Here is a 22,943-nt window from a genome sequence, read left to right on the forward strand (position 1 = left end):
CTGGCGCGCGGGAGCCGTAGGGGTGGGGAGGCGCCTGGGGCCCCCACACACCTGTCCTGACAGCACGGAGGCTGCTCTTCTCGGACAGTGGGAGCAGGGAAAGGGGCCGGAGCACATAATGATGAAACCGGTTTCTACAAAGTGATGCTCTTTGTACCAAAATATTTAATGAATATGCTGTTAAAATAAAACCAACAAAAGAAATAGTAATACAATTTTACTGGTTTATATTTCAGTTCATAAAGTTGACACACTGAAACTACCCTAGCACAATGTCCACGCACCTAGTTTTAGATGGGCTTACAGCTGTTTTGGTAACTGAACAAGAAAGACACAGAAAGCGGTGGAGGGTGTGGTTCGGGGGGTGGGGGTTGCCATTGTTACCTCCCTTGTCACAGTGACCTCAGCAAGCGTTAGTATAGCCAACAGGAAAAGAGATACAAAACAACCCAAGAATCTTTATACACAAACCAGTGCCTCTTAGAACAGCTACCTGCACCCTGCGTGCGGAGACCAGATCATCAGCGCCAGCCCGTCAGCATATCACTATATAAATTAAAAGGTCTAGGTTATTTGTTTTTTTAAAGGTGCTAAAACCTCTATTCTGTAGTTTTGAAGTGAGAACCTGCAGCCCATCTGAACAGCGAGGTCTGCACCCAGCACACTCGGGGGAGGGCCCGGGGGCCCAGACAGCCAGGGAGGGACACGGGTCAGCAGGACCGGGCCTGGGCCTGTGCATCCCGCACATGTGTCTACACACACACACACACACACACACACACACACACACACGGCGCAGTGTCCTCCTCGCCTGTATGACCTGTTGTGCAAAGGCACTAGGGACCTTGAAGTGATGGAGCATTTCCCAGCTCTCGAGAGGGTGGGGGAGGAGAGTGGAGCCCAGCAGAACTGGAGTGACGTTAAGTGCCCAAATATCCACATAATTAGGTTGTGCAGATCAGTCTCGGTCTGGGATTTAAACACTGTCAGTTGGGCACACTGGGAAAAGATATTTATACACACACACACACACACACACACACACACACACGACACATGAAGCAAAATAAGATTTGTCCACGTTATGATTAACCCTGTCTCACAGTCGGTCAAGTCGCCCAGCCCAGCCCTGTGACGTTTTGGCAGCTAACACTAAAAACAAGAGGAACTAGAAGAGTTGCATAGAATTGATCAGAAACGTGAATAATGCCAAACCCAACACCTGTGCAATGTGTTCTTTAACAAAACTAGGTGGCTTCAACTACAACCAGGAAACCCTCCTATTTAAAACAAAGTGCTTCTCCGCGTCTACCTGGAGGACCCTATGCTGGCACGAAGTAGATAAGAATTATTTGCGATACTGATCCCCTGCCCCCCCCACCCCCACCCCACAATATATATATAATATGTATATTTAAAAACAAACAAAAAAAAGATTAAAGGTTTAGAAAAAAACCAAAAGCCTGAAGGATCCCCAAACTCCGATAATGTCAACTCAGCCCTTGGGCTGGGTGAGGTGGTGACCCACACCAGGAAGAGGCCTGGGAGCTCACACGGAGGATGGTTTCCCAGAGCGTGTCCAGAGCGTCACTCAGCCAGCAGGCCTGTTAGCATCAGTAGTTAGGAGAGCCTTACCCCAGAGAGGCTGCCTGCTTCATGAGCTCTGGTCCAATGACCTACCAACATGCTGCTATGGATCTGACTTAGGTACATTCTGGTCCTGGGACATGTCACAGAATCACACATCTGGCCAAAGAAGGCAACAAAAGGTGTCGTGTTTTCTGAAGGTGTCTGGAGGCAGCCACTTCACTCAGCAAGTCTCTTTCCCTTGAACCCCCGTTGCCGTCTTTATGGAGCTCAGGGTTCGGTTAAACCACGTCTTCTTGGCGGCCTGTACCTCATTCAGGGCAAGGCCTAAATGGTGCTCCAAGTCCTGCAAGGGGAACAATGTACGGTGAGCATGCTCGGCTCCAATGTCAAGGGAGGTGCCTCCCGAGAGCTGAGCCAAGATAAGAATTCAGCCTATGTATTCTTGAGAGGCCTCTGGAAATTCCCCAGTCTCCACCTGGCATAAAAAAAAGGGTCTGGAATCCCTAGAGTTCTGGGATTTTTCCTAGTTAAGCCCTCTTCATTTCTTGCCTCGTCTACTTATTAAAACAACCTCCTGAGTGCTTCCTTCTCTTATCCACCGACTGCACATCAGGCAGACAGAGCTAATGGTAAAGACCATGCCACTAATTTCCAGCAAAGACCTTTAAAGTCTAGACTCCCTAGCAAGACATTTGAGATGTTTCATAATCTGGACCCAGAGACACTCTGCCAGCTCAGTGCCCACCTCCACCCCTGCCTTCCTGGCACTCCTCACTGGGCAGGCCCTCTCCTCCCTCTGCCGCTCAGCACGCCGCTCCCTCCACCAGGGATGCTCACTGTTCTCTCTCTTCTGCAGCTGCAACCCTGGTTCATTCTTTGACCACAGCTCACATACTGCTGCCTTGGTGGTGCTTTTCCTGATTGTCCTGGACAGTCACACAAGCCATGTCTTAGCTTTGCAACCCCAGCACCTAGAACAGGGCCTGGCAAAGAGCAGATGCCCAGTGAATGTGTGTGATGTGGGAGACCAGGCCCTAAGCTTTAGTCCTGAACTTAGTCCCTTCCACACACGGTGCTTAGGGCCCACTCTGTGCTCCGTATTATACTGGTGCTCGTGGAACTGGCCCGGCAGTGTGAAGATGACCTAAGTAAGCCCCACTTTCTTCTTCGGAAGTGGAGGCTCAGATAAATCAGGTCACATGTTCAAAGTCACAAAGCTAGTTAAATGATGGGAGTTGGGACCTACGAGTTCGCAGTTAGGAAGTCCTCGGACACAGTGCCGAGAGCCCTTTCTGGGCAGCATCTTACGTAGTCTTCAGAACAAACTATCAGATGGGGGGCCTTGTCTCCATTTGCAGATAAGGACTCTGAAGTGTAAAGAGGTTCTGTACTAACCCAAGGTCACAGTTTGGTGGTGCAGCTGTGATTTCAAAGCAGGTGTTCTCTGCTTCACCAAAAAGATCCCAAGGTTGATGGACAATTCTCTGATAAAGTCCAATTCTTATGACCGTCCAAATACTAATTAAACATCCGCTGGTAAATCGTAAGTAATGGGCTTCTTCCCACAGGGATTATGGTCAAAGGTTAAAAGGGAAAAAACCCCCAAACCATAAAGGTCATTTCCAGGGTTTCCAGCCCACGCGGGCGGGCCCAGGGCGGCGGCCGTTACCTGGATCTTGCACTCCGCTTCCACCAGCTGCAGCTTGGTCTGGGCCAGCTCCAGTTCCATCTCCCTCAGCTGGTTCTTCAGGGTCTCCTTCTCCTCATCTGTGTCCTCATCTAAAACCTCCTTGGCTGAGCTCAGGCCCTTTATGCGACCTTCTTTGTTGAAAAATTCCCGGCAGCGCTCACAGTCATCCACTTTTTGCTGAAATTGAAGGTCAGATGTGAAGAGGCAAAGAAGAGAAACCAGCCCTGCGGGAAGGTGTGGGCGCCTCCTTTTTGGGGAGCCAAGAGATGGCTTCTCGGTTGAGCACCACAGCTTCTGAAAAACTATGTTCTCTTTGGCAGATGCCCTACTGGAAAAGCCACGTGGTGTCATACACTAAAAGCAATAAAAATATTCTTATGTCCTGGTCTGTCACCTCCCTTCTAGGAACCTCGGTTAAAAAAACGAAGATGCAGTGAGTAAAGATTCATGTACAAAGATTTTCACTGTGAAATCAGAGACAGAAACAAAATGGGGCAGGGGGTGTAAACCATCCAACTGCTGTGGGAGAGGAAATACAGAGCTGTGCTGTATTTATACAAGGTAGTTTGTATGCAGCCTCTAAAAAGTTTTTGAGGAACTTTTCACAGCATGGTGAACTGGTTAAATGCTGGGTGACCAAGGACACAGAAATGTCTGTAAAGCATGGTTACAAATATTTACCACATTTCATCAAAGTAAGATGGCCCTGACTGGAAGAAACCCCATTTCATGTTCCTCTAAGAAAACATTCTTCCAATTAAGCCACTTTAGAAAGCCCTCAGTTATAAGGCATGTCCCAATTTCTCAGATGTGAATGTGGAAAAAATGAGTATTTCAGAATGAATGGCATTTTGTACGTTGAAATAAACACAGAAACTCAAAGAATGTACACCGAAGTGTTAATAACGGCGATGTTATTTGTGGGTAATACAATTACAAGAGTTTGTTTTCTTTCATTTTCCAAATTTTCTGCAGTGGGCATTAACAGTTTTAGAATCAGATAATAAGTCATATTTAAAAAATAGATACTGCTGTTTACACTCTACTCAGGGCGGAGGCCAGGTGTATTCTCGCTCCAGGTAAACTGCTGATGTGTGTGCGAGGCCATGAGCACATCCCTCCCACCCTCCTGTCCACGGGGTCGTAAGTGTGTTAGAAAAGCATCTTTCGGTAAATTACTCCTCTCCGAAAAATGCGGTAAGTGCTTCTAACACAGGGACAGCCTAAAGAAAGAAAGCACCAAGTTACAAAAGCCCCCAAACTGGCAACAAAACAAAAACATTACACAAAGTCCTCGTTGTTTTGGGATCCATTGTAAGCAGAAGTAATTGAACTCCGAAGGGGAGTGTCCCAGTGTACAGAACACAGGGAATGACAAGTGATACCACAGGCTCCTGGTCTCTGCACCCCTACCCTCAAGCAAAACCCACTGCTGGCTGGACTCCTTCACCTCTGTGCCCTGCAGTGATCACCTGCTGTACTGACGACATTCGGAAATCCTGGGTTGCCTTTTTTTTTTTTTCAGTCACGATATCCAGAGGATGTTAAGTGGATTTATAAGGAAAAGGCCAATTGTATTTTAAGATTGAAAACCAGATCTCTGGGTCTCATCTGTACTCCCTTCCAGAGGAGACCGGCACACCACCAGCTGTCAGCCAGGCCATGACAGGAACCTAACAGGGTACTGAGTGGCTTCTCTCATGTTTGAAATCAAAGGGAAATCAAACTACCCTCTCCCAAAATCTGTTGTGCTGAACAAAGCCATAAAATGAAGTAGGTTGTACAGAATCTCTTTGGTAGAGGAAAACTTACCCGAATTTTCTCAATTTCCACTTTATTAGCTGTCTGCTGCTTCTCCAATCTTTCACTCAACTGAGAACAAATCTACAGAAACAAATGAAATGAGACAATCTCTTGAGCAGTGTCATCATCCGCATAACCTGGGTTTGGGATGAATCCGGCAGTGGAAGCTGGACCGTGCTGAGCGGAGAGGACGGTACTTGCACACCGGGTGGAGGTGGTGCCGGGGGGACGAGTCGAGTCGGGGGAAGAGCAGAGGTTCCTCTGGTTGGGCCACCTCCATATCCATGGGCCTAGGACTCGAGGAACTCACTGGTGCCCCACTCAATGGCCAACGGTTTACACACACTTGACAGACTCACAAGCCGGCACGAGATCCAAGTTTAGGAAAGAACAAGACCAGTTCAGTTATGTTCTTAAAACTGAAACCAGCCAGGGAGAGAAGTGGTTCTACGGCCTACGAGCATAGGTGAATGTGAGGCCGTAAGAACAGAGCATGGCTCTCATTTATTAAATGCCTATTTGTCGGTGGGGCAGGGTGCCAGGCCCTCTACAGACACGATCTTATGGAACCCTCATGACGGTTCTCTGAGACAGGGACCATTTCTCTTATTTTCCCGTTAAGAATCAGTGACGTCACTTGCCCGGTGAAGTACAGTGACCGGTCGGTGCGGGTGGCAGAGCTGGGAAGCCCAGGGTGTGGAGGGGACACACTCATCCAGGCGAGCAGGGCTTCCAGAGCATGTGGCCCACCAACAGTGCACTTACTCACCTGCTTGTAGTCACCAATGATGGAACTGTTTTTTCTAATCTCAGATTCTGCTTTGTCGAGTTCCCGACGACACATTTCTTTTAACTGCAGGTGTTAAAAAAAAAAAAAAGGAAAAGTGAATGTCTTAAAGGAAATACAAAGCTCTGGCACTAACTGCTCTGTTCTGGGCTTTCCAAAAAGTAACCAACCTACTCAGGAAGCATTCTATTTCACCTGCCTGGTCTTGATGCCAGGAGAGGGAGAGAACAGTCAAAACGCTTCCATAAAAGATCAAACCCCGTTTCGGAGTGGGGCTTTGGCTAAGGCTCCCCCTGCCAGTGCAGCACAACCGTGAGCCTGAGCTGAGGACACAGCATAAACCAAACAGACTCAAGAGCTCATCAGAGAATTGCTCCTTCCTCATGATGGAGAAAACGCCCTGCTCTCATTCAGGCTGTCCTGACAGAGACTAAACAGCATGACCATTACGGAGAACCGTGAGGGCAAGAAAGGGCTTTCTCTGTGGTGCGCAGCATCCAAAGCTCTTCGTCCTATGGCTGCGGGTCTGTGCCCCCAGTGACTGTGGAGGGCTAGCTCAGGATAGGCCTTCCAGAGTTTGCTCCGTGGGGGAGATGCCAGCGGACAGGTAGGGGAAGAGCTAGACATTATATGATGGCTGCTTTCCTTCTGCAGAAATGCTAAAATAACTCTCTTCTTTGTCACACTCGGATGCTGACACACAGGAGTTTCTCTTGCCCCAAGAAAGGATGGTCTTTGCCCCACTGTCTCCTGCTACGCTCCAATTATTAACAACCATTATGCTTTACACAGTAAATAAAAAAAGCCTTTGGAGGGAAACTGAAGCCAGCTGTCTGCGGGTTCCCCAGTGGCAGCAGGAAGCCGCCAGCTGGACTCATGACTCTCAAGACACAGAGGCATGTGGGAGGGCTGAGCTTCCCTTACCTGAGCAGACTCATCTTCCAGCCGTCTCTTCTCTTCTTCCGCATCAATCAACTTCTGTTTGGTCATAAGCAGCTCCTTATTGAGTGCATCTGCCTTCTCTTCAGCCTGAAGCATGTAAGAGATGCTGTCACACAACAAGAATCGAGAACCGGATGGGGTCTGAATTGGCCAGCACAATCCCATTTTAACGTGACTGGGAAACTGATCCAGAGAGGGGAAATGACATGCCTGAGGTCACACAGAGACTCTCATGCACAAGTGCCTGGCTCAGTCTCTTGCACAGACATTGTGCAGGACAGTGGTGAGGGGCTCAGCCTTTGGCATCAGATAGCCTGGGCTCAACTCCCATCATTCCCGAATCATGTGCCACTTGAACAAGTCACTGAGAATCATTCTGAACTTCAGGCTTGTCATATGAGGGATAAAACACAGAAAGGACTCCGCACAGCACCTTGAATACAGTAAACACTCAATAAAAGGTACCTGTCATTATCACTAATAATAGTAATGATAAATTCTGGTTTTCCTCCTCCAGACTCTTAGTATTTCATGTGCTTCATCAAACAAGTTCTGCACCTCATTCTCATCACTTGATAAAGGAAGCCACCTCCCTCCTGACACTCTCTTTTCATTATCTGAAATGGCCACCCTCTACCCCAGTGTTTTTTGAAAGCATACAAAAGTCTGGTGGGTAGACCTGTGGGTCTAAGTGAAAATGATGCACCTATGCCAGATACAGGAGTCCCTGAGACTGGACATTTCAAGGATAAGTGAAGAATGAGCATGTTAGAGGGCACAAGCTCCTAGTTACAGACCACTAGATATGGAGGGTCTTTGTTATATACCAACCTCCTTTTTAATAATGAATGGATGGTGGATTCCCTGAAACTAAACAGCATTTCTGACGTCACCTAGCTAAAGAGGTATCATGGAGGGGCACCTCAGTTGGTTAAGCGTCCAACTTCGGCTCAGGACATGATCTCACAATTTGTGGTTTTGAGTCCCGCATCGGGCTCTGTGCTGACAGCTTACAGCCTGGAGCCTGCTTCAGATTCTGTGTCTCCATTTCTGCCCTCCCCCACTCATGCTCTGTCTCTCTCTCACTCTCTCTCTCTTAAAAATGAATGTTACAAAAAATTAATTAAAAAAAAAAAGAGGTGTCATGGAGCCCCTGGCACATTCCACTATACCACCTCCCCTGATGTATCTTCTTTGGGGGGATCAGGATCTGCAGGGCTGAGGCCTTACATGGAGAACTGAGAATGGCATGATAATGCAATCTCAAAAAGGCATTAATTACAGGCAAACTACACAAGTGTGCAATTAAGTGGGGTCCAAGAGTTAAGGCCAATCCTTTCTGGGGAGTGGCTTGTCATCTTCTTCCACAGCTCAAACCCAAGAAGCAATCAAAAGGGAAATGAGAATCAAACAAGAGAGGAAATAACTAGTAAAGAGAGGCAAGTCCCGTTAAAGACTTGTTTTACTTTAATCTGTGGAGCAACCTATTACCTCTCTTTTCCCTCCCCTGGACTCAGTTATCCTCTTCTGAGAAGTAATTTGGAGCCTGCGGCACATTCGTACGTTCTCTCAGCTATTTGTCATCACTATCATGGTAGTGATTCTAAGAAGTGTGAAACGGCCAGGATATGAACTGGGTCTTTGAAGTCAAGTCTTCCCTGCCCACCGTGGCTCCCCAGTTTGTTTAAAAAAAAAAAAAAAAAAAAAGAAAAGAAAGAAAAAGAAAGAAAAGCAAATGGGGAAGTGATTCCTTCACGTTCTCACAGCGCATGTAGCAGAGCTGTAATCTACAACCAGGTGGCGTGACATTAAGCCCAGTGTCGGTGCTGTCACGCCAAGAAGTGACTCTCAATGCTGTGAAAGGGAGGTGCACAGAAACTAATGGACTGGCCTGACCAGCATCCCCTAAGGGCACCACACTCCCTGCACTCCATCTGCATAAGCATAGGAAGAGGGAGGGTCTGGAGAGAATAAACACAAATCCAGACTTCCACTTCTGGTCATGAAGGACTAACAGGGACCAGATTTACCCTATCACTGTAAACAAAAAACTGGATAAAATGTTATGAAACTACTATTTTCAGACAATGAAAATAATAAATGCAGGACTGTGGTTCCTGGGAGAAAGAAAACAAACAAGATGAATTCTACTACCACCCTGGATTTCTACCTAGAGGCACATTCTGGACAAGAAGTAGGGCAAAGGGTTCCAAATAGCACATCTCAAAACATCAATGAGGCAGAGTTAAGGGGCCAGAGATGCTGACAGAGGCCTGGAAATAAGAAAGCTCTGGAATAGCTACTAAGGTAATAAAGGAGATAAACTCAAATCATGAAAATACCCAATTAAACCAAGGAAGGCAGAAAAGGAGAAAGAAAAGAAATAAAAAGCAAATGCAACAAATAGCCAAATAGCAAGATGGTAGACTTAATCTACCATATAAGTAATTACATTAAATGTAACTGGCCTAAACATTGCAGTTAAAAGAAGCGGATTATCAGACTCAATAAAATAAGCAAGACCCAACTATAAGCTGGCTACAAAAGACCATTTTAAATATAAAGACACAGATATGTTAAAAGCCAAAGGATGGAGAAAGATGTACCATGCAATATAATGAAAGCTGGAGTGACTACATTAATATCAGACAAAGCAGATTTCAGAGCAGAGTATTGCCAGAGACAAAAAGTGACATTTCATAACAATAAAGGACTCATTCCACTGAGAAGGCGTAATAATCTGAAATGTATGCATAAATTCAAATTACAGGAAATTAAAGCTGACATAACTGAAAGGAGAAATAAATGCACAATTAGAGACTTCCTCACTGTTCTCTCAGTAAGTGATGGAACAAGCAGAGGGAAAACAAGTAAGTTTATGGAGGATTTTAACAACACTCAATCAACTTGACCAAACTGACATTTATAGAAGACTGTACCCACAACAAAAGAACACACACATTTTCCAAGTGCTTGTGGGACATGCACCCAAATAGAGCAAAAGTAGGCCCTAAAATAAGCATAAATATATTTTAAAAGGATTAAAATCAGAAAGGATATGTACTCCAACCACAAATGAATTAAATTAGAAATTAACAACAGAAAAATCTCTGGGAAAAATCCCTAATAGTTGCAAATTAAACAACTAATACTAATAGTTGCTTAATAAACTAATACTAATTGATACTAACCAATTCACAGGTCAAAGAAAAAATAAGAACTGAATGAAAATAAAAACAAACCTATCAGAATGTGTAGGATGCAGCTGAAATAGTGCTTGAGGGGGATATGTAACTTTAAAATGCTTATTTTAGGAAAAAAGGGGTCCAGGGGCGCCTGGGTGTCTTAGTTGATAAGCTTCTGGCTTCTGCCCAGGTCGTGATCTCATGGTTCCTGAGTTCGAGCCCTGTATCAGGCTCTCTGCTATCAGCACAGAGCCTGCTTTGGACCCTCTAACCCCCCTCTTTCTCTCTGCCCCTTCCCTGTTCACGTGCTTTCTCTTTCTCAAAAATAATAAATTAAAAAAAAGGTTTTTTAAAAATTTTTTTTAACGTTTATTTATTTTTGAGACAGAAAGAGACAGAGCATGAACGGGGGAGGGTCAGAGAGAGAGGGAGACACAGAATCTGAAACAGGCTCCAGGCTCTGTGCGGTCAGCACAGAGTCCAACGCGGGGCTCGAACTCACGGACCGCGAGATCATGACCTGAGCCGAAGTCAGACACTTAACCGACTGAGTCACCCAGGCGCCCCAAAAAGTTTTTTTTTAAAGAAAAAGAAAAAAAGTGTCCAAAATTAATGATCAAGCTTTCCCTTTAAGAAGCTAGAAAAAGAGGGGTCCCTGGGTGGCTCAGTTGGTTGAACGTCCAACTCCGGCTCAGGTCATGATCTCGTGGTTCAGCAGTTCAAACCCCCTATCAGGATCACTGCAGTCAGTGCAGAGCCCACTCTGGATCTTCTGTCCCCCTCCCTTTTGCCCTTCCCCCACCCATGCTCTCTCAAAAATAAACATTAAAAAAAAAAAAGCTAGAAAAAGAGCAAACTAAACTAAAAAAGAAGTTAGAAAAAAAATAATAGAAAGGAGAAATCAATGGAACAAAACAAGCAGAAACAAAAGAAACCAAAAAGTGGGTTTTGAAGAAATCAACACACTTGATAAATTTCTAGAAATGTCAGATTAAGGGAAAAGAAGACACAAATTCATTCCATATCAGGAATGAAAGACAGACCATCTCAGTAGATCCTATAAACATTAAAAGAAATACCAATGGAAATACCAATGACTTTGCCAATACATTAGATAACTGACATGATTATGTTACGTGAAAGACAGAAATGATAAAAGTAGACACATGAAGAATTAGAAAATTTGAATAGCTCTGTGTCTGGAAGTAAACTGAATTCATTATTAAATAATTTCCAAAGAAAATTCCAGGCCCACATGGCTTCACTAGGTAAATCCAAGATTTAATCAAGGAAGAATGCTACACAAAGGCCTTAAGAAAACAGGAGGGAATGCTTCCCAATTTATTTTTGAAGGCCATCATTACCCTGACACCAACACAAAATTAAGGAAACTCCAGACAAATATTCCTCATGAACACAGAAATTTTAATACAAATAAAAATCTGAAGGGAAAAAAAGGAAACCCTAAATTTCCTCAGAATGCAAGGCTGGTTTACATCAAAAAATCAAATTATGTCACCATATTAACAGAATTACGAGAAATAGTAAATAATCATCTTAACAAATGCAGGAAGAATAACAAAACTCGACACCCATTCATGACAAAAACTCAGCAAATAGGAAGAAAGGAGAACTTCCTCAACCTGATCTCTGGAAAATCTACAGGTGATACCTGGGACACGGCAACAAGGGAGCCTCATTGGGAGGGGGCCTCTCCCGTTCAACACTGTTCTGAAGATCCTGGTCGGTGCAGGAAGGCAAGAAAAAGGCCTAAAGACTCAAAAGGAAATAAACTGTCTTTATTCCGAGATGAAATGATTGTGTATGTGGAAAATCCTAAATAACATACAAAAATAGCTATTAGAATCCTAAGCGAATTCAGCAAGGTCACAGGATAGAAGATCATGTAATCAGTTTTATTTCTATTTTTAAATTTTAAATATTTATTTAGTTTTGGGAGAGCACGAGCAGGGGAGGGGCAGAGAGGGGGCAGAGGATCTGAAGCGGGCTCTGCACTAATGGGCTGACAGTAGTGAGCCCGATGCGGGGCTCGAACTCACGAATCATGAGATCGCGACCTGAGCCGAAGTTGGACACTCACCAACTGAGCCACCCAGGTGCCCCTAATCAGTTTTGTTTCTAGAGATTAGCAAGAAATTATTGGAAAATGCATTTAAGAAAACAATATCCTTTACAATAAATTTAAAAATGTGCAAGTCTTGTTAACTGACAACTAAAAACAATGCTGAAATTGAAAAAGACCCAAATAAATGAAAATTATAACCTATTCATGGATTGGAAGGTTCAAATACTATTTAGATGATAATTCTCCCCAAGCTGATTTATACATTCAATGCAACCCTACTCAAAATCCCAGAAGGCTGTTATTTCTAGAAGCTGACAAATTGAGTCTATTAGTTATATAGAAATGCAGATGATAGAAGAACCAAACTGTTTTTTTTTTAATTTTTTTTTTTTAACGTTTATTTTGTTTTTGAGACAGAGAGAGACAGAGCATGAATGGGGGAGGGTCAGAGAGAGAGGGAGACACAGAATCGGAAACAGGCTCCAGGCTCTGAGCTGTCAGCACAGAGCCCGACGAGGGGCTCGAACTCACGAACCGCGAGATCATGACCTGAGCCGAAGTCGGACCTGTTTTTTAAGAACAACAACAAAGAGGATTCCCATGACCTGATTTTCAGACGGTGAAGCTATAGTAATGACGACCGTGGGGTTAGCATAAGGACACGCACATAGATTAATGGAGCAGGTATGGAACTGAGGAGACCCATACACACAACTGATTCTTGACAGGCCCAAATAATTCATTCGGGAAAGGTTCATAAGCTGCTCAAGGTCACAGATGTAATGCTTAGTGCAGCCAGAATCCAAATCTCAGCAGGAGGGCTCCCGAAAGTTTCCCTCTCACTCTGACGCTGCGCTCAGTGCAGACAGCAAGTGTGCCAGAGGGGACTCACTGTTGGCCTTGTGCCAGGTGCCTTGCACAATGTTAGATCTGGGTATTACTCCCGGGCCACAGAGGAGAAAGCATGGCTGGGGTCACCTAGGGACCCAGTGGCTAACTAGTAATTTCCATATTAACAAAAGTGACAGATGAGGAACAATAAAAGTGACATAAAACATCAACTGGAAAAGTGTTCTGGAAACCCGGTAAGTCACATACCATAATTTTACTCTGGGATGCAAGAAGGGAAAAGCTGAAGACAATGAAGTTCTTTCAAAAACCTGACTGAGTACCTGAAGGCCAAAAACAAAAAAAGGGGTGAGAGAACACCACAGCCCTCCCTTCAGAACCTCAGTTGGTTTTCAGTGACGATTCAAAAGAAACAAGAAGACAGACTTGTGGGAAGGTCTGTCTTAGTGGAGATGGCTGACACTACAGGATGGGACCTCAGTTTTGATGTTCAGGGCCCTGCTCCTCTGAGCCAACTTAGGAAGGTGAGCTCTGACGTCAGGCCATCTGGGTTCCAATCTGAGGGCTGTGGCACTGACTGACAGTGGGATCCATGTCAGACAGTTTACCTCTTTGCCTCAGGTCTTCACCAGTAAAATGGGGATCAGCACTCCTGCTGTATCCCTTGGGCACCTTTTGAGATGAGCACTGGGTGTTGTATGGAAACCAATTTGACAACAAATTTCATATTAAAAATAAATAAATAAATAAATAAATAAATAAATAAATGGGGATCGCACTTTATCCCTGACATAACATGGGTTGTTTTGAGGATCTGATAAGACAGTAAGTAAAAAGCACTTAGGGCAACGCCTAGAACTAATTAAGTGCTCAAAAAAGGTTTGCTGTTATGTATCACTATCTATGGTTTTGATGTAGTTAATGACATCAAATCATACCTTCTCGCTCCTTATTTATTTACCTATTTTTTTAAGTTTATTCTAAGGGGGGAGGGATGGAGAGGGGAAGAGGGGGAGAGAGGGAGAGAGAGAGGGAGTAAGAGAGAGAGAGAATGAATCCCAAGCAGGCTCTGCACTGTCAGCACAGAGCCCGACACGGAGCTCAATCCCACAAACGGTGAGACCAAGGCCTGAGCCGAGATCAAGAGTCAGATGCTTAACCAACTGAGCCACTCAACCAACTGAGCCCCTCAGGTGCCTCTCTTTTCTGTATTTATTTTGGAGACTGTGGCATTGTAGAAAAGACTGGGGCATTCCAATTAGATGGGCCTGGGTTGGGTTCCTGGCTCTGCTTCCTCTGGGGCGCTTCCATCTCTCTGAGTCTCAAGTTTCCTGATTGTTAAAAAAAAGTCCTCATGAATAAATGGGGCTCATGAACCCTCCTCAGAAGGCTGAGACAAGGTTATGAGATACCAGAGGTTAGCAAAGTGCTTATCACAGTGCCTATCATTCGTGATCAGGAAATGGGAATTCACATTATTTTTAACTATTTCTCACTTTGGTATCAGGAATGTTAAAGGACCTAGTTCTTTACTGTGTCAGGATAATACAATTTGAAAAAAGGTTTATACCTTTACCTTTTTAGGGGCAAGCTTCAAGAACGTAAGACGTCTGTGATCCACCTTAAACAGGGGCACACCAGTGTGATTACTGGGGCTGTCCAATGAGAATGCAACAGCTCCAAGTAAACATCCACCTGGATCCTAGCTTAAGTTGCCTCTTCATATCATTCCTTTGTGGAACACAAAGCTCCTACCCAGGACCCGTCTTCTTTGGTCTTTTTCACCTCCTTTCGGCATGATCTCCAGCTTCTGTGGAGCCGCCGCAGGTGTGCGCTGTGGCCCTGCTTCAGCAGTTCCTGCTCAGTGTAACCCAGCTCCCTCCATGCACTTGGCAGAAAGGCCTGAACAGGGAGGGGATGATTCTATTGTGTTCCTGCGAAGAACAGAGGGCATGCCGGGAATCTGCACCATACGGAGGGGACTCGAACCTGATGGCCAGACTGTGGTAAACCAAAAGACTGTAAGAGCTCTAGGTTCCGGTTACTGAGGGCTAATGACCTTGAAACCGCCTCCCTGCAAAAACTGGAAAAAGGAGACTTCCCAGTTACATGCAGCTTTGTGCAGCTGCCAAGCAGAGGCACTGACACTGCCTGTGGCGAATACTTTGGTGGCGTTTTTCACGTACACCGAGTCATGGCATTCTCACTATCACGCTACTGTTCTACCTCTGCACATTTTACTCTACTTGGAAGGAGTGTAATTGCTACCAGAATACAGGTCTGTCCAAAAATTTTTACTCCATTATTCTATTTCTAAAGAGAATAAAAACCAGTATGTACTGCCGTCTCACTCTCTCATCTCACTTGTGAACCACTTTGAGAAACTAATGAAAGCAGGGACTTTCAAAGAAAAACAGAGCACAGCATTTTCATACATATTTGGTGGATGTCAAGGACCCCGTGAAGTTCATAGATCTTATGGGGTTCAACATATCATGTAAGTCCCCTGGGAACCCTCAACAGCCTGAGCCTTCTCTAGAACCTCAGGAAACCAACGAGCAGAGCAGTAATCTTAGGAGCCTGACAAGGAAATCTGAGTCAGATGTTGGCAAACTACAGTTCATGTGCCAAATCCAGCCTGCCACCTATTCTTGTAAATAAAGTTTTATTGGAACACAGCCACGCTCATTCCTTTACTTACTGTCTACGGCTACTTCTGTGCCAGTGGCAGAGTTCGATGTTGCAACACAGACCATATGGCCCACAAAGCCTAGACTGTTTACTATCCATCCCTGCACAGAGAAAGTTTGCCAACTTCTGACCTAAACGACATATGAAAGACTACACTTGTTCAAGGGGAGGCTTATAGTATAGAAAATGGACAAATACCCTGCCAGGAAAGCCATCACCGTGATCCTTACGATTAGGAAAAGCAAAGAAAGAACATCTGCCAACTGAAATTACTGGTGAAACGGCAAGCTGCTGAGGCACTGAGCCTTATAACCATCAGCAATGCTTATTCAACAGGCACCTAACATGCAGGATAACAGAATCTCTTCTCAGGGAAGGTAAGTAAATTATAATGATTAAATGCTCCTGCCAATTGTGAGGGTATACAAATTAGTCACAAGGCCTCTTATCAAACAATGATGGGAAAGGAGTTTGAGGGCTGCCTGTTTGACAAGAACGTGGGAAGGAGGGCTTAACGGAAAACCCCCGAAGGGAAGGAGGGAGGCAACAGTGATAAGAGCAAGTGGTATCACAGGAAGGACACTTTGTAGGTGACGTGTTAGGACAATAAATACTACCATTCAAGGACTGCACTCGATGAGGGGAGAAGCCAAGAGTTTCAACAGAATCCATCCCTTCTGCCAAGTAAGACTCACGTTATCCAGGTCCTTGCGCAGTGCAATCTTGCTGGTTACCAGCTCGTGGGCTAAGTCATCATTTTCCTGTTCCAACCTCATGTTAGCTTCTTGTAGACGCCGGTTCTCTCGCTGAAATTAGAAAGAAACCAGTTATACAACATGTAGAAATGTGATGAAAATGACAATTTCTCAGGCCTGACCCTCAAAACTCATTTCTGAGTCCTATGGAAATCATGGGAGGAGTGGCTGGTCCTAACGTGCTGGCAACCAGCACTTTCTTCTTTTCTGTCTCTGGTGAGAAATACCTAACTGGTTCCAGCGACTCTGTCAAGCAGTTACTTCAGATTAACTGTGACAGAAGTCCACTGAACTGTGACAACCCAGGCAGCTGGCTTAAAGCACAACAGATCTTACTTTCCAATTTGCAAATTCAAACTGAAACTTGAACCCAGAAACAGTGGAACTGAATTTTAAAAAGAACTCAACAAAGCTAGTTACAGGCACAATCATATGCAAGGGAAGCCTGAAAGGTCTTCACATCGCCCGGGCCATAAGCAAACCAACCTCAAATCGCTCGATCGGGTCTTCTTGTTGGGCCTGCTGTTCCCTCATGGTGTGATATTCTTTTTCATATTTTTTCAACTTCTTCTGACTAATCTGTAGGATAAACCACAGCACAAATTAAAAAGTATCAGAAGTGGTGAGTGTCTCAGGGCCTGCACTGAAGACCAAGACCTCTGCTGACCTGAGCATCTCCGGTCACTCCGGGAGTGGTGTTTCCTATTTGCGGAGGGGAATCATCGAGGTGGTTGGACACAGATCGAGCTCAGGACACAGATTTCTTCATCACTAGGGTCTAGGGTTCTGCTCGGGATAATGGCTTCCTAAAATTTTTACTAACAGTGTTAGAATGAATACCCTATGATGACCCTTCCTACCTGAGTTCTGGGTCCTGTTGTTCCTAATCGTCACTTTCTTCCTCCACCATTTTATTTCACACATACCAGCACTACCAAAAGGTGCTTTCAATCTGTGACCTCAGGACACCTCTACAAGATATGGTATTATCATCCTCATTTTATAGGCAAGTTAATGGACGTATAAGGAGATTACATAACTTGACCAAGGTCACTCAGTTAGGGACTGACAGGTAGGGGATTTGAGCCCAGTCAGCTAAACTCCATGCAAAGTCCAAGCTGAACTCACTATCCTCCCATCTATCACTTTTCCTCTCTACTAGCTCCTTCTGAGCTGTTTCAAATAGACACAATTCCCTCTGCCCTTAAAGACACTATTCTGCCGACCACTCTGCTTAGCTGCTCTTTTACCCCATCAAACTACTGTCCTCTTTCTCTCACACTTCTTACCAGCCACTGCAAACCACAGGTGTATGTATACATTTCGCTTCCATTGCTTCGTGGCCTCTCTTTAATCTCTCTAAATCAAGCTTTTGTTCTGACTACTCTATAGAAAATACTCTCTTGAAGGTCACTAGTGGTTTCTTTATCACTCCATCCAGTGGGTCATAATTCTCCCCAATTCGACTACAAAGTTCCAGCCTTTCACTCTTTAACATCACCAATGGACTCTTCCTCCCTCCAGGCAATCTTTTTTCTCTTTATTCTCTTGGCTCTCGTTCTACCTAAACAGCTCCCCTCCCCTCTTATAGGCTGGTCCTTTTTTTTTTTTTTTTCTTCAACCTGAACGTAACCAAGGGCATCCTTTCAAGATGCAACTCTTACACTTCTGTTTGACTCCTTCCTCTAAACCACTAACCCTTTGGTATTTTTTAAATTACACTTTGAAAGACTATGAAATACAAGACATAGAGAAGTGCTAAAACAAATATGTGCAATTTAAGCACTGATCATAAAGCAAATGCTCATTCCTTTCCAAAGCTTCAATAATCAGCACAGCGCTGCTGGCTCACAAATCGGGACTTTTAGCTCCCAGTTCCAGGAATTAGGGATCTCAGAGGTAGGCTCCTCTTACTTCCTTATTTTCTAGACAAAGAAATGGAGACCTAGAAAGGGGGTGGGGCAGCCCCAGTGTGCAGCATCTCCAAATCCTGTTCCATGATTTCCTTTCCATCTTACTTGAGCTGCCCTGGTGTTTCCTCCCATGGACTCTATGGATACTGCCCTTGTCGGATGTTTACAGGTCTGCCTCAATCAGAGCTTATTCCTGGAGTCTGGCTCTTACTACAGGAAGGCAGCCAGGAACATAACACAATGCCCTGGCTGCAGTCTATAGAAAGATGCCCATTAAACACTTGGGGTGAGACCACAAGCTGGAGAGTGACAGATCTTCTGCGGTTTAAGGCCAATGCTGGGGTAAATGTTTTGTGTACATAAGTGATTCACAAAGAAAGCACCTCAATAAAACATCTGTGTGATCAGTAAATTTATAGACAATCTTAACAGATCAATAGTGAGGAAGAGAAAAGAAATGAGACTTGTGGGCAGCAAACACTTCCTCCCCGTGTTCTTCGCTGTCAGTCTGGCTAAATGACAGGGAAGACAGTGGATATAAAGCTCCACCTAGTGCTTTATTTAAAAAAAAAAAAAAAAAATCTGACATAAATCCTATAAAACATTCTCACAAATCTTCAGGATTCTTCAACTTTTCATTCTCATTCTGGGGTAAGGAAGGGCTAACATGTTTCCCCCATAAACATACATTATAACAGGCTAATTACAAAACCGTTTCTTGTACATTTCCTTACCCCTTATGATAAATGTCTCATTCTCAGAGCGGAAGGGTTAATTCTGCCTCAGCACTGTAACAGCAGTTACCGTACACAGAGTTCCTGATAGATGTCAAAACCTTTAACACATGCTATCTCATTTGGTTCTGACATTTTCATGACAGGATCCAGGCATTTCTTTATGTACTTCCCACACTTTGCAAGTTTTCTGCCTTGGGCATGATTTATTTTTATAATTAAATAAACAAAATAAATGCTGCTGAAAAATAATTCTCATAATTATCCTGGGCTTCTCTAACATAGAGCTCTCACTTGTTTCTCTCGATGACGGTCCCCACCTATGCTTCTCAGTCAGTCCTCAGGGATCACCCCTCAGGACTGGACACAAACAGAGCTCCACCATCTTCCTCGCTGGTCCAGAGTTCTGACTTCATCAGTTCTGCTTTGCTCCCAGATTTCTCTCCTCGCTTGTTCTTGGTCTCCATCCCCCACTTCACCACGTTGCCCCTCACCCCCCACCCCCACCACAAACAAAAGATAAATAAAACCAACACTGCTTCTAAAGGGTTCACAGCCGATCCTGACTTTTGGAGCATGGGCAGCTGTATACCAGAGCCAACCAGTTCAGGCTATGTCTTAGGAATGGACCCCATGAAAAGGCAGATGTCTGATACCTGAATGGGGAACCAACAGGTACCAGCAGCAAAATCAGCAATTCCAGACTCCTTATTTAGGCTGCACCAACAAGAGATCAGCACCTCTTAGCCTGTCTGTCCCATTATCAGTGCCTTCTCCAGGTCAGAACTGTCTCACTCATCACTGTCCCTTGTCCAGGCACAAAGAGAATGCCCAGAAATGCCTGCTAAGTTAATGAGAAAGGACCTCCTCTTTTTTGCATCAACCTTTCTTCTGAATGAAAATAGCAACTGAAGTGAGCACATGGTGCAGGTCTGGTCCCCCTGCCTGGACGGCCCCACATCTGGTTCACTCCTATCCACCTTTCAGACCAGAGCTCTAACGTCACTTCTTGAGTGCCCTTCCCTGGCACCTTCTTCCCCTATCAGGCCAGGTCTTTGTTATTATATATTCTCATAACATCAAGTCAATTCCTCCATGGTACCTGTCCAAGTTCACAATTATTTATTTATGTGCTTACTTGATTGTCTGTCTTCCCAATGGGAAAAAAGCCACATCTGTTTTGCTTACCCTGTATCTCTGGTACCTAGCTCAATGCCTGGAACATAAGTGGGACTCAATAATCAGATGCTGAACAAATCAAAGCCAATGGCTTTCCTTTTAACCTAATAAGGATGCAGCAGGACATTTATTTATCCAACAATTGAGCACTGCCATGTGCAGTGTTCCTTGTGAGGCGTTAGTGATACAAAGATGCATGTAGGACACAATATGCATGCTCCACAAGGGCAGGGACTCCCAAGTACTGTAAAATTCCTAATGCCTTGGTACACAGCAAGCATGAAAATAATCAATAGAGACATAGTCCTCACTCTTAAAGTCTAAGGTTCATTTTATTTGTCTCTTACTTATACCAATAACATCTAATTGAACTGAGGAAGCAGGGAAGCTATGGAATCAGCCCCAGAGCTCTGAATCATACCTACTATTAGTGGACTCCTATCAGAAGGCTATGGAAACCACAGCATCACACACAGGTATTTTTGCCCTTAAAGAAGCTTAATTTTGAAGTTTTTTCTGTTTAAAATGTACTTTCGGGGTGGGGGGAAACTAATAATTTCCTGTGATAAGACTACGTTTATAATTTAGATAAAACCAATTTTATATCCCGCTGCAAGTTGTACATGGTTTCTTAACACTGTTAGAGACAATACTACTTCAAAAGTCTCCTGAAAGCCATGGATCCCATAAAAAAACACAGAAGCCAACTCTGCCCTCACCCTACACCAGCAATAAAGCATTCTGCATACCATTTCAGAAGATCCCTGTGCTCCCTGAGCCACCCACAGTCCCAGGTTAAGAAACCCTGAGTCAGACAGAAGGTGGAGACTTAGATCATGCCAGTTTGATAACCTGATAGAAGTATGTATTTAATCCCAAACACCTCTTCCTGGGTCACTTGTCATTTATCTATCACATGAAATGGATGATGCTCTCTTAAAACATGTGCTATCTGTCCCAGGAGAGCTGGTACCTGATCTGGTAGAGAAAGCGGAGAAAGTGGAGAGTGGCCGTGAACATGGGTGGGAGGGAGGTGGGACAGTTCGCCACTGAGAACTTGGGCTTTGTAGGTGGACAGACCCAGACTTGAGCCATGGCTATGCCACTGGCTTACTCTGTCAAGGAGGGTGAGTTGCCTTATCTCAGCCTCAGGCTCCTCATCTGAGAAAATTCCAGTAGTCCTTACGGGACTACTGTTAACCAGATTGCATGATATTAAGCATATCAAGAGTTCAGGAGAGCGCCCAACACATGAGGTCTTCTTAATAAAAAGGGCAGCCATTACATGTTATTATTAGTATCTACATTAATGGGGCGCCTGGGTGGCTCCTTTAAGTGTCCCAACTCTTCCAGCTCAGGTCATGATCTCATTATTCGTGAGATCGAGTCCCACGTCAGGCTCTGTGCTGAGAGCTTGGAGCCTGCTTGGAATTCTCTCTCCTGCTCTGCCCCTCCCCTATTCATTCATATTCTCTCTCTCTCTCTCTCTCTCAAATAAATAAATAAACTTAAAAAAAATCTACATTCTTATCTTGAATCAGAGACAGAGTTACCCTCTGAACATGTGTTGCAAGCAACAAGCTATTTAAACAACATCCATTTAACACATAAGAACAGGAAATAGGCTGTGGATAGGAAACAGGAGCTGATTTCCAAGTTTGGCTTAAGAAACTGCTGCAAAGGTCAGAATCCCCACTGGGCTGGAGTCACAAGTGCAGGAGAGATGGGAGGTTGAATATTAGTAGGTCTACATGGCAGGGTGAAGTATGTTGTGTGAGGGAGTGGGTGGGTATGAAGAGGTCTGGTATATTGAGGAGATCTTGACCCCAAAGTCCTCAATGCTAAACAAAGAAATCTGATACAAGTCCATCTTCCTTTTTTAGAATGCTTGGGGCAGGGTCTTCGCTTTATTTAGTTACTGATTTAAAAACCTGAGATCTACACAGGACTTTCATGATAACAAGATACCTCTACAAGCTACTATTTTATTTAATTCCCAAAACAACTGTCTGAGATAGGTATAGTAGGAATTATCACCTCATTTCACTGATGAGGAATCAGGACCTAGTTAGGGAAAGTGACTCATCTAGAGCCAAGGGCCCAGCCTATTAGGTGGCAACAGCAGCACAGGAACACAAATCTGGAGTGACTCTTGTTTCTCATCCATCTCTGTAGCATGTTCAACACTGAGCACATAAGAAAATCTATAAATGCGTGTTGACGTGAACTGGCTTAAGGAAAGCAGACGCCTGGGCAGAGGAGGTCAAAACAGGGCAGGTCAAATGAGCACTGGTGGTGGTGGTGGTGATGATGATGATGATGATGGTGGGGGTGGTGGTGGTGGTGATGATGACGATAGTCATCAGGAGAGCAGCAGCTACTTTAAAGGCATCATCTGATTTCCCTCTCTACAACCCTGTCACGTTAAACTACCTTGGGTCACACAGCAGAGGTAGAGCCAGGATGAGAGCCAAGGTCTGTGGGACTCCCAAGCCCGCACTTATAACCACTTGAAACAAATCAACATTCTATTTAATTTCTGAGCCTTCTTATTTAATTTGTTCAAAGAGTTCAGGCTCAAACTCCCTCAAAGATCACTAAATAGAATTAGGCATTCTGGTTCCACCATCAGAGTATTTTTCTAAAATGCAAGAAACGAATTAGTAGCAGAGAACCCAAACAAAGAAAACAACCAAGGGAGACCAGCTTATTAAAATAAAATAAGAAGGTAGTGGGCAG

The 22,943-nt window shown here is 44.4% G+C and overlaps 1 protein-coding gene across 4 annotated transcripts in view; it reads right to left on the reverse strand.

Moving 5' to 3' along the window:
* Nucleotides 1-210: 210 nt before the first annotated feature.
* Nucleotides 211-22,943, reverse strand: part of RABGAP1 (RAB GTPase activating protein 1) — a 171,342-nt gene continuing 148,609 nt past the window's right edge. For all 4 annotated transcript variants that reach the window (XM_047829198.1, XM_047829199.1, XM_047829200.1 and 1 more), the window contains 7 exons: nt 16,865-16,957; nt 16,319-16,429; nt 6,795-6,899; nt 5,853-5,936; nt 5,093-5,164; nt 3,260-3,457; nt 211-1,933 (listed from right to left, as the gene is read on the reverse strand). In XM_047829198.1, coding sequence (XP_047685154.1) covers nt 1,811-1,933; nt 3,260-3,457; nt 5,093-5,164; nt 5,853-5,936; nt 6,795-6,899; nt 16,319-16,429; nt 16,865-16,957 — 786 coding nt within the window. In that variant the 3' untranslated portion in view covers nt 211-1,810. The remainder of the gene's footprint in view (nt 1,934-3,259; nt 3,458-5,092; nt 5,165-5,852; nt 5,937-6,794; nt 6,900-16,318; nt 16,430-16,864; nt 16,958-22,943) is intronic.

This window comes from Prionailurus viverrinus, chromosome D4, assembly GCF_022837055.1.
Source record: "Prionailurus viverrinus isolate Anna chromosome D4, UM_Priviv_1.0, whole genome shotgun sequence".
NCBI classification, from domain to species: Eukaryota; Metazoa; Chordata; class Mammalia; order Carnivora; family Felidae; genus Prionailurus; species Prionailurus viverrinus.